The 15579-nt window shown below is 40.8% G+C and overlaps 1 protein-coding gene across 1 annotated transcript in view; it reads left to right on the top strand.

Moving 5' to 3' along the window:
- The window catches only part of Stmn2 (stathmin 2), a 54218-nt gene that overhangs the window by 22644 nt on the left and 15995 nt on the right, over positions 1 to 15579 (top strand). Inside the window, exons 2-3 of the mRNA XM_059255671.1 lie at positions 6511 to 6606; positions 10947 to 11119. Of these exons, the coding sequence (XP_059111654.1) occupies positions 6511 to 6606; positions 10947 to 11119 (269 nt within the window). The remainder of the gene's footprint in view (positions 1 to 6510; positions 6607 to 10946; positions 11120 to 15579) is intronic.

Below are 15579 nucleotides of genomic sequence, written 5' to 3'. Positions count from 1 at the left end.
ATAGAGTCAATCACAAATGAAAAACATAAACAGGTCTCTGTATTAAACACATGTATACTAATACTTCATATCAGTATTCTCCGGGCCACAGCACATAACAAATATTTACTACCATATCATAATGGTTAGATTATTAGATATGCAAATAATTGAGAGATGGTTCAAAGCATACAAAAATGCACATACATATAACATTATACAGGCTGTATATACATATATGCATGCAATAACAATTAGTGAAAAAGAGGCCATGAATTGAAAAAGAGCATGGATGGGTATGGGGGGGGAGGGTTTGCAGGGAAGAAAGAAATGTTGTGATGATATTATGATCTCAAAAATAAAATACATTTTAGAAATCATCCGGGAGGTAGCTGGCAAATACTACACCCTTTCTTTAAAGGGCTTGAGAATCCTCAGATTCTGGTGTCTGCAGAGGATCCCCAAACCAGTCCTCGGTGGGGACAGAGGGCAGAGGGACGGCTGTGTTTCTAGCTGTGTAATCAATGGCTTAGGTGTGGGAAGTAAAGGCGGAAATGCCGACAAGAAAAGGTTTGTGTCTTTTGTTTCATTAGTTTCTCGTTGGAAACAGGTTGACAGTGGAAATGAGAGCGAATCACCTGAGCAAACTGCTGGAAAAGTGAGACTGGGTGTGAAACTCAACGGTGAAGCTCTTGCCTAGCTCACACAAGGCTCTGAGTTCAATACCAGCACCAGAGGAAGCAGAAGGGGGTGGAGACTGAGGGAGGCAGGGAGGGAGGGAGAGACTGAGGAAAGGAGGGAGGGAGGGAGGGAGGGAGGGAGGGAGGGAGGGAGGGAGGGAGGGGGAGAAAGAGAGAACTGGAAAACAATTGAGAGGGAGATGAACAGCACCAAGCAGCATTTAAGGCGGGAAAGAGTCAGACCAGTATGAAAACTAAGCATCGCCCTTTAGAATCCATCAGAACTCACAGCTTATCCCACGTCTCTGAACCTCTCTTCACCGATAAACTGGACTGTTAAACTGGACTGTTTACCGGACCTTTTTCGGCATTGCCAAACTGGTTAAACAGGAAAGTGTCTCCGATGCCTCAGTTCATTGTTTGTGCTCAACAAAGAGCAACTGTCACCATTACTCATGGTTCATTGTAGCCATTTGGAAGAATGGAAAAAGTACAATTAGTGTTCATGCATCATTAGGCTAAGAGACTATTACTATATAATTATTATACTTTGTGTGGGCTGAACTTTAAATGAATTCACTAGACAAATGAACTTATTTGTAAACATTAATAGTTAATAGCTAAGTTAGCCGACCCACTGCTGAAAAGGAATATATGGAATTACCTATTAACTCCCTCATTCTGCAAAGATGCATTCAATTCTACCAGGCCTTGAGGTATGGTAAAAGTACTTACGTACATTGACTCCAAAATTCAAGAAAAGAAAATGTTATTGTCAATTTAATGGATGTAATACCAATAGCAAAATCATAAGCATGCTTCTCATAGAACTTTGTATTTGCTGGGGAGTCATTGTTGTTGCTTTAAAAATCATTTGAATTATTTATGTTTCAGTACATCAACCCACACACAATTCCTCTCCAAGCAAACCCATTCAACTGTGAGCTTTAGCTTAGTTACATTTTGCATGGAAAGTCTCCCTTAATCCCTATTTACCCTTCCTTCTGTGTTATCGTAGATCTTTGTCCCAAACTGAGTTATTTCCTAGCAATTGTTTTCATGAACTTGTGAGGTCCTTCTTTGTTCCCTCTGTACTGCACATTTCCTAAGCTATGCTACACCACATCACCTCCTGAACTTCTGTTATTTCCTCATGTGTCTCCTGCACAAAAGAGCAATAAAGAAGTCTTTCTTAAAAAGCGGGGGTGGAGGAGGGGACCTGGAGGGATGGCTTAGTAGGTAAAAGTGTTTGTTGTACAAGTGCAAGGACCTAAGTTCAAATCCCCATAAACCCTATAAAATCCAGACACAGTGCCACTAGCACGTATCTATAATCCCATTTCTCCTGCAGGGAAGTAGGAGATTGACACCAGAGCTTTCCCAGAAATTCGGAGGCCAGCGAGCCTGGCATAGTCAGTGGAAAAATGAACAGGAAATCCTGTCTCAAACAAAGCGAAAGATGAGGACCAACCATGGATAGAGGTGGTCTTCTGACATACACAAGCACACCACAGTGTGCACACTGGCATTCACACCAAACAAATACATAAAGAAATGGGAGGAGAGAGGGAGGGAGGGAGGGAGAGAGGGAGAGAGGGAGAGAGGGAGAGAGGGAGAGAGGGAGAGAGGGAGAGAGGGAGGGGATAACTTCTTTCAGTGTGTTTAGTGGCTTCCTACTTCTAAACTGATACTGAAATCTAACCTAGGAGGCTTTTAGCACTGAAAGGGACCATTACCAGGGGACATAAACTGGAACTGTGGAGACAAACCAGGACTTGTGGCCAACAGACACATTATCACCTCATACACTTATCAAAATCTTTCAAAAGGACTGGAACATTGCCTCAGTGATTAAGACACACACTCAAAGTGGAATTTCAGAAAAAAAAAAAAAAAAAACCAGGTGATGTTTAGTCCATCCTGGGCAATGTCTTGTTTAAGCCTTAACTGAGTGGCCTGTATTTTTATTGGCTAGTTTGAAAATCCCGACTGCAAAGCCCTTCTTTATTCCTCACCTCACTGCAGCAGGCTGGGGGTTCTTCAAAGCTTCTCTCCATCGTGTCTGCACCCGGGTGACCTTTCCTATTTCCATCTGACTTGGTCTGCTTTATATCCATGCCCTGCCTCCCTGACTCAGACAGCAATGCTCTCCTATGTTTGGGTACTTTTAGACCACTTCACAGAAACGTCGGCCCATAGATGGCGAACCTAAGTACTTGTTAATGGAAATTGATTTAAAGTCACAGACCAAGACAACTATAATTTATTGAGCAACCACTTTCTGATCTCTCCAGAACTGTTCTCTAAATTGTTTTGTCGATGAGTAAGACAGTGTGCACCTTCAAAGGATGTATAGTTTAACTAACAAGAATTATATATTAAAAAACAGTCTCAAAAGACCCTGGACAGTATGTAAGTGAGATATTATAAGACCACTGAGAACAATGAGAAACATCGTAAGAGAGGGGGTACTTAGGAGAGGGGATCTGAATTAAGACCAACTTTGGGGAGAATCTGAGTGAGCAAATAGAATTCAGGGGGTAGTGCTACCTGGTAGAAAGTTCTGGCAGGGGCGCTGTGGAAAGGGGCCCTTCAACATCAGGTGTATATTTACCACAAGGAGACAGCCAGAACTCACCTTGTGGCTGCAACTTGTTCTGTGGAGTTCCCTGGGATTCAGGGAACCCACATAAGTGAAAATCTACACAGTGACTGCCACTGGCCAGCCAGGGCTGTTGATAAAATTAGTACTGAAACTGGCCATGTTGACACACGCCTTTAATCCCAGAGGCAGAGGAAGGTGGATCTATGAGTTCAAGGCCAGCCTACTCTACACAGTGAGTTCCAGGCTGCCCAAAGCTACATAGTGAGACTTTGTCTTTAAAAAATATTAGTGTTCTGAAAAGTAAGGATGCTGTTAAAGAAATCACCCACAGAGGGTCAGCTTCTCTTCCCCAGATCACCTAGGACATAACAGAACCAACGGAAGTCAGTGTTTTAGCTCTGGCCAACAGAATAGATATGATTTAATAAAGTTCTGGAGACTAGAGGTCTGTGAGCTAGCCAGCAGCATGGTGGGCATCTGGTATGGGTTCTAGTCCAAGGTGCAGACAATGTTGCTTTTCTGAGTTTTCACAACAGAAAGAGATGGATCCACCTCTCCGGCCTTTACAAGGGCCATTCATGAAGACCTGGACTTTACTGTCTGATCCTCAAAGGCTTCATGTCTAAATATCACCAAATTAGGAGTTAAGGTTCTCCTCTGGCCTTGGGGACAGAGGGTAAAAATCATTCCATTATTAGTGTAGATTATTGTTCATTATACATAGGGTTCCCAATGTGTCAGCCACAGGCAGTCTGTACTCCCTTCTCTTCACTAGCTGGGAGATCTTACTGAGAATTATTCAAGTTCATTTCCAAGTTACTAATGACAAACATGAAGAGCGATTAGTGCAAATGTATGTTCTTCTATAGCTTCAACTTGATACCTCTTTATGGCTTAGAAAATCTTTTAGTTTTGTGTTTAGACTACTTCTTAGTAAAATTTGAATCTATAATGTGCATATGGTATACAGTCATCCTTCAGTGTACATGGAAATTACTTCCAGGGTCCCCAGGGAATACAAAAATTGCAGATGTTCAAGTCCCTTATTTAAAAGGATATAGTATTTGTCTAGAACTCATGCATGTCCTGTCCTATACCTTATGCCATCTATTGATTACCCAATACAATGTAGACACTATGTAAATCGCCATTATACTGTATGTTTAAGGAGTAAGAGAAACATCTGTGTACATATTCCACAGAAAGAAGCTTTGAATGGTACTAGTCTAAGGTTGATTTCATGGTTAGTGCATTCCATTGCAGAAGCCATTTTTATTTAAAATATATTCAATATGAGGTCTGTTGAATTCATGGGTACACAACCCAAAGATGTGGAGGACTAACTGTATACTTCACTTTATAAAATGTTTTGAGTACCATACTGTATTCACTTACCAAAAAAAAAAAAAAAAAAGGCAAAAAAGGCAACACTCCTAACATACAAAGCCTGGCTAGACTGTTTTCAGTCAGTTTATGGAATGTCAAATACGCTATCCTCTGGTAGATACATACTGAACATCTATGTGAAAACCTTCTTAGATATTTGTAAGTGACTAATCAAAAAGAAACAAGACCAAGAAGTGTGGTTCAACCTTCTGAAACTAAAAAAAAAAAGTAATAAAATTTCTCATAATGGGCATTGTCAAAAATGTCTGTGGCACAGAATAAACTGTGTTTTCATTTTTAGGAAGTAAGCTAGCAGAGATTCGTTCCTTCAGCAGGTCATCTGGACATGCTAAGTGGAACTGTATGAAACTGACTGTGTTGATCCTTGCATGTGGTGGGATCTTAGTCTCAGACACACATCCCTGTGGCCTCTGGACTTCATTCTAGATGTAGGTCTGGATGACTCCTTGGCCACTCTGATAGAGATTGTTCTACTGCCTTTGATCCAGAGACTCCATCTTTGTCATGTGTGACTTTGGCCTCTGTGAGACTCGGCGTCCTCACTTACAAAAGGAGTAGTTGAGTAGGTGGACTGTAGACTTAAAAATCTCTTAGAAACTTCTTAGTTTATCATTCCTTGTCAGCCTCTTGACTGTGACGTGTCATCTGTAGAAGTCAGGCTTGGGGATCACACAGTTGAGTTACAAAAAAAGAGAAATTTCGTGTGGTTTTAGGTACATTTACTATTGTGTGCTAGGTTACATTCATACCTCTCCTCAGTTACATGTGGTCACAGTCTGTGTATTAGACATGGTAAAACATCTGTCGGATCTGCTTCCTGATCATCAATGGAAGATGTATCTGCCAATAATGTCTAAATTCATCTTTCAGGAATTCCTTCTTCCCCTAAGGTCTAGACACTGTCCTTTAGATGATTAAAAGTCCCCAGTGATGATTAAAAGATCCCACCAGCACACAGATGTTATATGTCAGGTTTCATTGTGAGGCCATAGACATCCATTTCCTTATCACAAGCTACTTATACAGTATAATATACTCGTTTTTCTGCCATTTTCTTTAATTAATATCACTAATTAAATAACCACCAAAAGCCAGAGTGTCCCATCCTCTTGTTCCAATTCTGCCGTCTGGAGACACTTGTCCTGGTGGTAGCTATGAGATGCTGCTCACCAGGTCTACCAGGGCAGGAGTATAGAGGAGAAAGGAGGACATGCAGTGGAGAGGAGGAGTGAGGAGAGAGACCAGCACTGTCTAATCCACGGCTTCTCTGTGAGGCTGGTACCCAGACTGTGTTGCGGTGGGAGGGAGATCCTGATCAGATCTCAGCGCATGGAAGGTGAGATAAGAAAATGCATTTGGGGATTAAGAGAAAACAGCAACAAAGTTCCCTGGAGGGCATAGCTGCTTAACAACTCTCCCGCTGAGTTCTGTGACTATCCCCAAATGAGTAGTGGTGATGCAGGATGAACGCCGAGAATCTTAACTGGTGTGCAAAAGACTCACACATACGTTAATTGAATGCGCCTGTCTCTGCTAATTTTGTCTATTTGCTTTTTCACTGGTTTCACTGTCTGCCTTCCTGCTGGATCTCAAATCCTTTTTTTTTTTTTTTTAAATCTAACTCTCTGTCACTATTTATCTAACCTACTATAATATGCACTTCTCATCCTCTATAGGAATGAATATATGCATCAGAGTTGTTTACATCTCTCATTCACTGGGAAAGCAAGCCAAACAGCCTGCCTTCTGCAGAAGGCTGTAATTATTGTTCAAAATTAGAGAGGCATTAAGAGGAAATTCAGAAAACGGAGCATTCTAACCTTGAATCTTCTCTTTCAGCCTACAAGGAGAAAATGAAGGAGCTGTCCATGCTGTCACTGATCTGCTCATGCTTCTACCCGGAACCTCGCAACATCAACATCTACACTTACGATGGTGAGCAGCCTGCAGCAGAGACACCTCTAGCTGCATAATTAATTGGCAGGAGTCAGAGTATATGTACTTCTCTCTCGGAGCTCCTAACATAATTAGATGAGCATTTTATAGATCTCGGTGTTGATTTGTTGTGTCTGGCCATTAGGTTTTATTGATTGCTTATTGCTCGCAACACTTTGAAGTTGGTGCTAATAGCAGCACATTAATGTCTCTTAAAAAGCATGGCTGGCTTGTTGTTATCAACATCCTCATCAGCATTCTCATCAGCAAGTCACAATCCACAAGACGTCCTTTCAGATAATGAAACACACTAAACTACAATTACATTAGATCTTAATTTGCAAGAAACCACTTTTCTACATAGATCATTCAAGAAGTAGAAAATCTACCATCATCACTATTTTGTGAGTAATTTTTATGAGTAAGTGTGAACAAGCGAATAATGATGATCAAATTCATACATAAAAATTTACTTCTAACTAAAGTCACAAGCAAAGAGGGATTAAGTAGAAAATAACTTCATGCCACCATAATGGTTCAGACTTAAAATTCCAGCACTCAGAAGACTGAAGCAAGAGGATTGCAAGTTCAAGGTTAACCTAGAGAACATAAGACCCTGTTGAAGAAAGCTAAATAACACTCCACAGTCGGCATGACCGATGACTTTATTTTGTGTTTGTGTGTTTGATTTGCTTGTTATTTTGTTGTTATTTTGTTGTTGTTGTTGTTGTTGTTGTTGTTGTTGTTGTTGTTTCGTTATTTGAGAAAAGGTCTCTCTATGTAGCCCTGGCTATCCTGGAACTTGCTGTACAGAACAGGCTGGCCTCAAACTCAAGAGATCCCCCTGCCTTTGACTCTCAAATGCCAGGATTAAAGGCGTGCACCATTGTGCCAGGCTGCCAGTTGACTTTATTGACATGCAACCTCTTAAGTTTGCTTTGTGCCAATTCATGGTGATTAGGTTAGTTTGGTTTCATCTCTGGATCTTCCAATGTGTGTGTGGCCCCAGGCAAGAGGATGCTTAGATGCTTGGAATATCATTTACTCTCTCCTCCTAGGAATGTGGGGCAGAGGGTATTACATGTCTTACCTTGATGCCTAAGAGATACCCAGGAACTGTTCTGTCCTTATCAACACTATTAGTATCAATCTCACCTAATTCGGCCAATGTAATCAAAATAGGGCAGCTATCTGTACCAGATCTACCTGATGTCTGAGAGGCTCGCAGTTATTCTGCCTTTCCACATATGTAAAGATCCATTATAAAGAAGGTAAAGGTCAGGCTCCCAGTCTTAAGTGCCTTAAAATCTATTTGAGAACTCAGAGTCATTCTTCTTCCGGTGCTGTTCGGATGACACACACATTAGAAGGGCTAATTAACTTTCCAGAAGCAGCTGTCTCTGTGTGCACATAACCAATCCATCTCCAACCAAAACTTCCACTAGAATGCATGCAGCATGCCCAGTAACTGTAAGTCTACTGAGTCAACAAATCAGCTACATCGGTCAGTACTATCTGTCAGATGTTGTTGTTAGTAGGAATCCAGTTGTGCTTCTTAAGAGACTGTAAAATCTGTGCTGTCACTGAGATTCAGTGATGAATTCATCATGGTCCTTGCCTTCCTGGGACTCAGAGCTCTGTAGACGAGTCTTAAAAGACACAAGGAGAGCTCCAATTTGTTGGAACACAAGGACTGGGATGGTTTCTGCTGCTTTGGGACTGAGAGGCAGGAAAGCAAAGCTGTGCGAACTGTTTGAAGTTGAAGAGACAACTCCACATCACTCATGCACCACTTCAAAAAAACTCAGTAGCAACTTTCATATTTCCAAAGTGTTTACTTGGCCTTATCTTTTGCCTTGATAGTAATTACCTAAGCAAGGTAGAGATCATGCAAAGTGCTCTTTCTTGAGCTCAAATGAAAGTACTCTGTCATGTATTACAGTAAGAGATTCGGCCATTGAGTGTTTGAGAATCCCCCAGGGGTCTGCAGGAGACACCTACACTTGAAATATTAATGACACAAAGCAGTGGCTTAATCCCAAGAAGTTTCTGGTTGCAAACAAAGATCAGTGTACTGAGCCTAAAGGGTGGTAGTGTGGGGCTCAAATCGAAGCACTCAGCTAAAACTGAAAACCAACAGATAAAGTCTTAGAGAAATTAGCAGATTTTTCTACATTGGGAGCTATGAAGTTATAAATGTCCTCGAAATACTACCTATTGCTGTTTTATGTTATAAATTATTTTAGATTATAATTGATAGTACAGGATTAATATATGAAAGTCTAATAATAAGCCTATCAATCATATTATGACTAAAACTTGAAAGTCTGGTAATCTACTTGTTGTTAGTACTCATGGCAATGATAAGCATGGCTGGCAATTTTCTGTTCTCTTTTGTTTAATTAACAATTAAAATTGTATGTGTTTACAGTGTGCATTTTTAAAGGTTTTATTTATTTATGTATATAAGTGCTCTGTCTTCCTGTAGGTCTGTACAACAGAAGAGGGCATCAGATCCCATTATAGATGGTTCTGAGCCATTATGTAGTTGCTGGGAATTGAACTCAGGACCTCTGAAAGAGCAACCAGTGCTATTAACCACTGAGCCACCTCTCCAGCCCTACAGTGCCCATTTTTTAAAATACAATATGCACTGCATAATGGCTAAACCAAGTTAGTTAACATATGCTTATCTCATGTGTTATCATGTATTTCTGGCAAGAACCCAATCAGAGAGAATAGATTAAAAATGCTTAGACTCTGACAAAATGGAGTTTTATTCCATCATAAAAATAAAATAAAATTGTCATTTGCAAGAATAGATGGAATTGGAGATCATTTTATTAGCAAAATAAATCAGATTCAGAAACGCACATATCTCATTTTCTTTCATATGTCTGCATGTATAAACATATATGTTGTGAAAGTAGGAGGAGGGATATGTCGCTGAGGTTTTCCTGGTCCTGCCCAGCTCCCATGGCCCTGACGCCACTTGGACCCAAGTAAACACACAGAGGCTTATATTAATTAAAACTGCTCAGCCATTAGCTCAGGCTAACTATTGACTAGCTCTTACATTTAAATTAACCCATAATTCTAATTTATGTTTAGCCATATGGCTTGGTACCTTTTCTCAGTTCTGCCTTTACATCTTGCTTCCTCTGTGTCTGGCTGGAGACTCCTGACTCAGCGTTCCTCTTCCCAGAATTCTCTGTGCTTATCCCACCTATGCTATACTTCCTGCCTGGCTACTGGCCAATCAGCGTTTTATTTATCAACCAAATCAGAGCAACACATATTCACAGCATACCAAAAGACATTCTCATCAGGGATATTTGGGAAGGAGGAGACCAACCAGAGGGAGACAGAGAAAGACAAGAGAGGGTAATAGGGGGACAAATATAAACAAAATGCATGATGACAAAATTTGAAAAAGTCATAATCACACCCATAATTCTGTACAATGAACATATTCTAATAATTTTTAAATGTAAAAATAACACAATATGTTACTATTATCACTATAGATCACATTGTACTGGTTGAGGTTTTTGTCAGCTTGACACAATCCAGAGTCACCTGGGAAGAGGGAAGCTCAATTGGAGATTGACTCCATCACATTGGCATGTGCACACGTCTATGTGGAATTTTCTTGATTGATATAGGAGGGTCCAGCCAGCTATGAGTAGGTAGTGTGACCCATGGTCTTGGATTGTATGAAAAACAAAGCTGGGCAATCCATGGAAAGGAAGCTGATGAGCAGTGTCCCTCCATGGTCTCTGCTTCAGCTGCAGCCTCCAAGTTTCTGCTTAAGTCCCTGCCCTGGCTTCCCTCAGGGACAGATGGTGATGTGGAATTGTAAGCCAAATATACCCTTTCCTCTAAAGTTGTTTTTGGTCATGGTGTTTTGTCACAGCAACAGAAAGCACACTAGGACACTTATGAACATATTTTAATTGTCTAGCTGAAATTTCGTACTATTTAACCAACATCGCCCCAGTATTCATCAGCTTTGGCAGGCACATTACATTCTGTACTTTGGAGAACAGGCAATCTTTGTCATGCTGTGCCTAGCTTTCTCTTATACAATGCACTCCAGGTTTATCCATGTTGTTGTTGCAAATAACAGAATGTACAAATGTCAACAAAAACACCTATACTGTTTATTGCACAGTTGAGCTGTGGGAATTCATGTATGTTGGAAACAAGACAGAGCTGATTATCTTTGTGCAGCACTTGGTGTCCATTTCCTAGAATAAGTGCAAGTGCTGGACTCAAGTCATTAAAGAAGTCACTTGATTCAACCGCCCGCTTACCATTCTTCAATGTCCCTTCCATAGACATGGAGGTGAAGCAAATCAACAAACGTGCCTCCGGCCAGGCTTTTGAGCTGATCTTGAAGCCGCCATCCCCCATCTCAGAAGCTCCACGAACCTTAGCTTCTCCAAAGAAGAAAGACCTGTCCCTGGAGGAGATCCAGAAAAAGCTGGAGGCTGCCGAGGAAAGAAGAAAGGTAACTTTCTCCATGAGTGTTTGTTTTGTTTTTTGTTTTGTTTTGTTAGTTTTGTCTTGTTTTTCAGAGACAGGGTTTCTCAGTATAGCCTTGGTTGTCCTCAAACTTGCTCTGTAGACCAGGCTGGCCTTGAACTCACAGAAGTTTTTAAGGTCTCTCCTTTTTTCCTTCTTCCCCTCCACTCTCACACATGTGTATGCACACACACACACACACACACACACACACACACACACACACACGTACATACACAGAGAGAGAGACTTCAAGCAGAAATTCCAAGAGACAATGATACCTGAATGAACCTGCACTACCCAACACCTTTAATTTTCTACAGTAAGATACTAAGAAAACTGTGAGCATTAAGATTTGAGGGCAGGGGCTGGAGAGATGGCTGAGTAGTTAAGAGCACTTACTACTCTTATAGAAGACCCTAGTTCCATTCCACGGACTCATGGTACCTTGCAACTCCAGATCCAGGGGAATCTATTGCCTCTGGCTTCCACAGGCCTCTACACTCGATTCACATACCACCTCCACCCCACCACACACACGTATAATTAAAAATAAATATTTTGAATGATCTGAGGGCATTAAGACAGCCTAGCAAATCTATGCATTGAAGAAAGTCTGGCTGAATGTATCTGTCCCAACAGGAGGCAATTCTTCCCACCAAGTTTTCTCTCACAAAACTCATCCTTGTACAGTATTTCCCTCCCGCTTTGTCAGGATGTGTTTTAGACTCCTGTGGTCACTAAGAGTATCCTGCACACACAGTTTTATTATATAAATGAAACTCTGCTTTTTAACACTTTTTATGTTGTCTACAAAAAATCTGCCAATATATTAAATACTATAAACTACTAATATTGTTATAAATTTATATTTTAAATGCAGAGACTGAGCTCCTCACCCAAGTAAATGCACAAGACTGAACTTGTTGCAACCTCTTTTGCTGTGACTTGCGGGCATAACTAACTGTCTTGTCTAACACTCTGTGGTGCCTGTTGTACTTGGAACAATTGAAGTTCTCACTCAGCAGAGACAGCTTCTGTATAATGGGCACAGCACAGTACAGGAAGACATATACATGGAACACACACACACACACACATACATATCCAAAGTTGACACAGAGCTCAGAATATAAAATCAGTGGCTGGTCCAAAATTAAAATTCAGAAAGCAAAGTTCAGTTTCATGGGTTAGCACACTATAGCATTAGCAGCTACTGTTCTTAATTCACAGAAAATGGCTGAAGGAAAAAGAACACAGAGATAATAAAAATTAACTGGGCATTAATTTATAAAACTTATAAAACTCCCTGAAGTAACTAATTAATGGTTCTGGTAAAACTCCTACATCTTGACAACAGTAAACTATTAACAGTTATTTAAACAATTAAATCAAACTGGAAATTGACCATGTAGCTAATGAACATTGACAAATGGACTCAGCCAGAATTTTGATGTTTAGGAAAAAAAATTGGAATCTTTTTTTCTAAAGGTGTATACCATTATATTTCTTATGCAATTTGGAATTTTTTCGGTGAAGAAATCACCATGTGGATTATGTTCTAGTAGTAGACTTTTAATTAGGAGGAAGTGCAGCTAATTAAGAAAAAGTACCAACTTAAACATTCATCCATTGATTTTGTTTTCCTGTTGGATTGTACTGATTTAATTAGCACTCATGTGAAAAACTGTTAATGCTCTCTAAAGAGTCCTCAGCAAACGCATCCATCTCAGTGTATCCAGGTGAGGACACACAAAGAGCCCAAATCCAACTGCGCCAGCTAAAGGAGAGAGTGGGTGTGAGACTGGAAAGTCCAGGAGTGCCTGCAGAAATAAGGATCCCTGAATTGAGATGATGCTGAGTCATCATCCGAACTCTGCTTTCAGGCCGCCATTTCTTCTTGTGTTTTCTACTTGGCTTCACTGCCAGGGAAGTTTGGTTACCCTCACTCCCCAGTCACTTTCCAACAACGCAGCCACTCAGGCAGAAACAGGACTTCTCTTTCTTGCAACCAGGTTGCAGCCGGGGTTGCACCATGACTGAGGAGATACAGGAGTGTGATACTGATACTCAAACTTAGGCCATTCACCCACCACTGCCCTGGAGAGATGGTTAGGCAAAATCTGAGGGTGAGGCAAAAGAAAATGAAGGCCTCACCAGGAAAGGATGTGGGTGGAGCTTAGAGACACAAACCCGCAGGTATCCATAGTTGTCTGCAAACCTATAGTGTTACTGTAAAAACCCGGACAATTATTTAGCTCATGTGCTATGGAATGTGTAGTTCTTTTGCCTGCTGGCATCCTATGTGGTTGTTTTTATATAAACAGAAAGTAAAGAGCTGTGTGTGCGTCCTGCTACATAAAACTTTGTTACCAATTAGAAATGCAGTAAACCACACACACACTTAAAATTCTTAGTGGTCAGATAAAAACAGAGACATGTTATATTAATTTTGTTAATACTTTAAATTATTCATACTCAAAACATTATATCAATGTGTGATCCATGGAGAAATACTAGTAAATGAGACATTTCTTCTTGTCATAGTGTTTTAAGTCGAGAGTGTGGTTTACCCCTGCAGTGAGATCCAATCATACTAGCCATCTGTGGCCGTAGCCACTCAAGTGAACAGCCCCCCACACTGGTAGATCTAACAACGTCTATAAGCAGTGGGAAAACGTAACACCCGCTTTTCCAAATGATACCAAATAATGACTCATATTTGACATTTTGAAATACGTAATCTCTAGAACTTACCTTGGCATAGAAACTTAGAAAGTGGAGAACGCCCCATGCTGGGATGTCTCCACTGTGTTATCAAGGCCAGCACAGGAACATTTAGAACCCGTGGCCCCACATTTTCTTCCTGGCTTCCCATAGTCTCTGTTCACATACTGTCTAATCCTTGTAACTTTCCAGGTTATAGACTAGAAAACAAACAAAAAACAGTTTCATAACTAAGGACACACAGAGACAAGCACAAAGAACATGTTTTAAAGGCAGTTGTTCAGACTAGTGGACAGGCAAGTTGGGAGGGAACACCAGGTGAGACCCCCCTGTGTAAGCCATAAAGAGATATGAAATTTTTTGCATAAAACGTATGCTTCTAGATGTGGATAATAAAACTAGCCTGGTGATAGTAGCACACTCCTTTAATTCCAGCACTTGGGAAGCCAAGGTAGGTGGATCTCTGAGTTCAAGGCCAGCCTGGTCTACAGAGTGAGTTCCAGGACAGCCAGGGCTACACAGATAAACACTGTCTTGTAAAATAAATAAATAAATATTAAAAGCATAAATGAATATTAAAATACTGCTAAAAACTGAGAAATAGAATTTAGACATAGTCACATTATCCTGGGCCTATTTCCTTTTCCACACATGGCAAATTTTAAAAATTCTCCCCAACAATCACATGGCATTTACATGTGTATTAATACTGCTAAAAACTGAGAAACAGAATTTAGACATAGTCACATTATCCTGGGCCTATTTCCTTTTCCACACATGGCAAATTTTAAAAATTCTCCCCAACAATCACATGGCATTTACATATGTATTAATAGTACTTTGCTGTTGTTATAAACAGTTGTTACTGCCAACCAATATCCCCAGTTATCTTAAGATAGTAAGCGTTTTCTCACTAAATTAACATAATCCTAACTCCAAGTAAATACAGGAGTAGACATGGGCAGAGGTGTGCGAAGTGATTGTTATTAGGACATTCTAAACACAAAACCACTTACTAGGATGTTTAAGCCTGTCCCGAGACTCCAGGAGCCCTCTGTGGGCCTGGGGCCCCAGTTGTGCAGATGGGGCTCTCTGAAGTCAGGGCTGGAAGGCTGCTACCCAAGTGTCTCCACAGGGATCAGATGTACTGTGTATTAAATACCTTGGCAGTTTCCCCAAGTCCCTAGGCCACTTGCGCACAGTCATAGCACTGACCATATGGTGACTAGCTTGCATGGAGCTGCACAAGCTCCTTCCAGCCAGAACTAATGCTCCATGGTTTGGCTGATAGAAAAGCTTATTCTAAAAAGAATGCAATTTTTCTTGCTTTTTCTCCCTTATTGAAGTACCTCTGGCAATCAGTGTCCGTTTTCTTTTTAAATTAAAGTCTTCAGATTGCAACTGACCACATTTGGGGATGGCCATCCAGGCACTGTGCCCATTCATTCAAGATTCACATAGCAAGAGGCAGCAGATCTAGGCTTCCACACATCCCAAGTGGGTGATCCGACGCACTCTGCTGTTCCAATACCATCGTTAGTGATTTCTCTTTCCCACATGTCCCAGGGCAGGTGACCTATGGTCTATCTTCAGTGACTACAGTGTTTATGGGTGTCTTTCAAATCATCCCAAGAACACGTGGTTATTAGAATATCTGCAGTTGAATCTATCTTTCCACCCAATAACTGCTGCCCTTGGGCAAGTCATCTAAACTCTATC

The sequence above is a fragment of the Peromyscus eremicus genome, chromosome 2 (assembly GCF_949786415.1).
Source record: "Peromyscus eremicus chromosome 2, PerEre_H2_v1, whole genome shotgun sequence".
Lineage (NCBI taxonomy): Eukaryota > Metazoa > Chordata > Mammalia > Rodentia > Cricetidae > Peromyscus > Peromyscus eremicus.
Note: the sequence above shows the minus strand (reverse complement) of the source record. Positions and strands in the feature narration are given on the sequence as shown.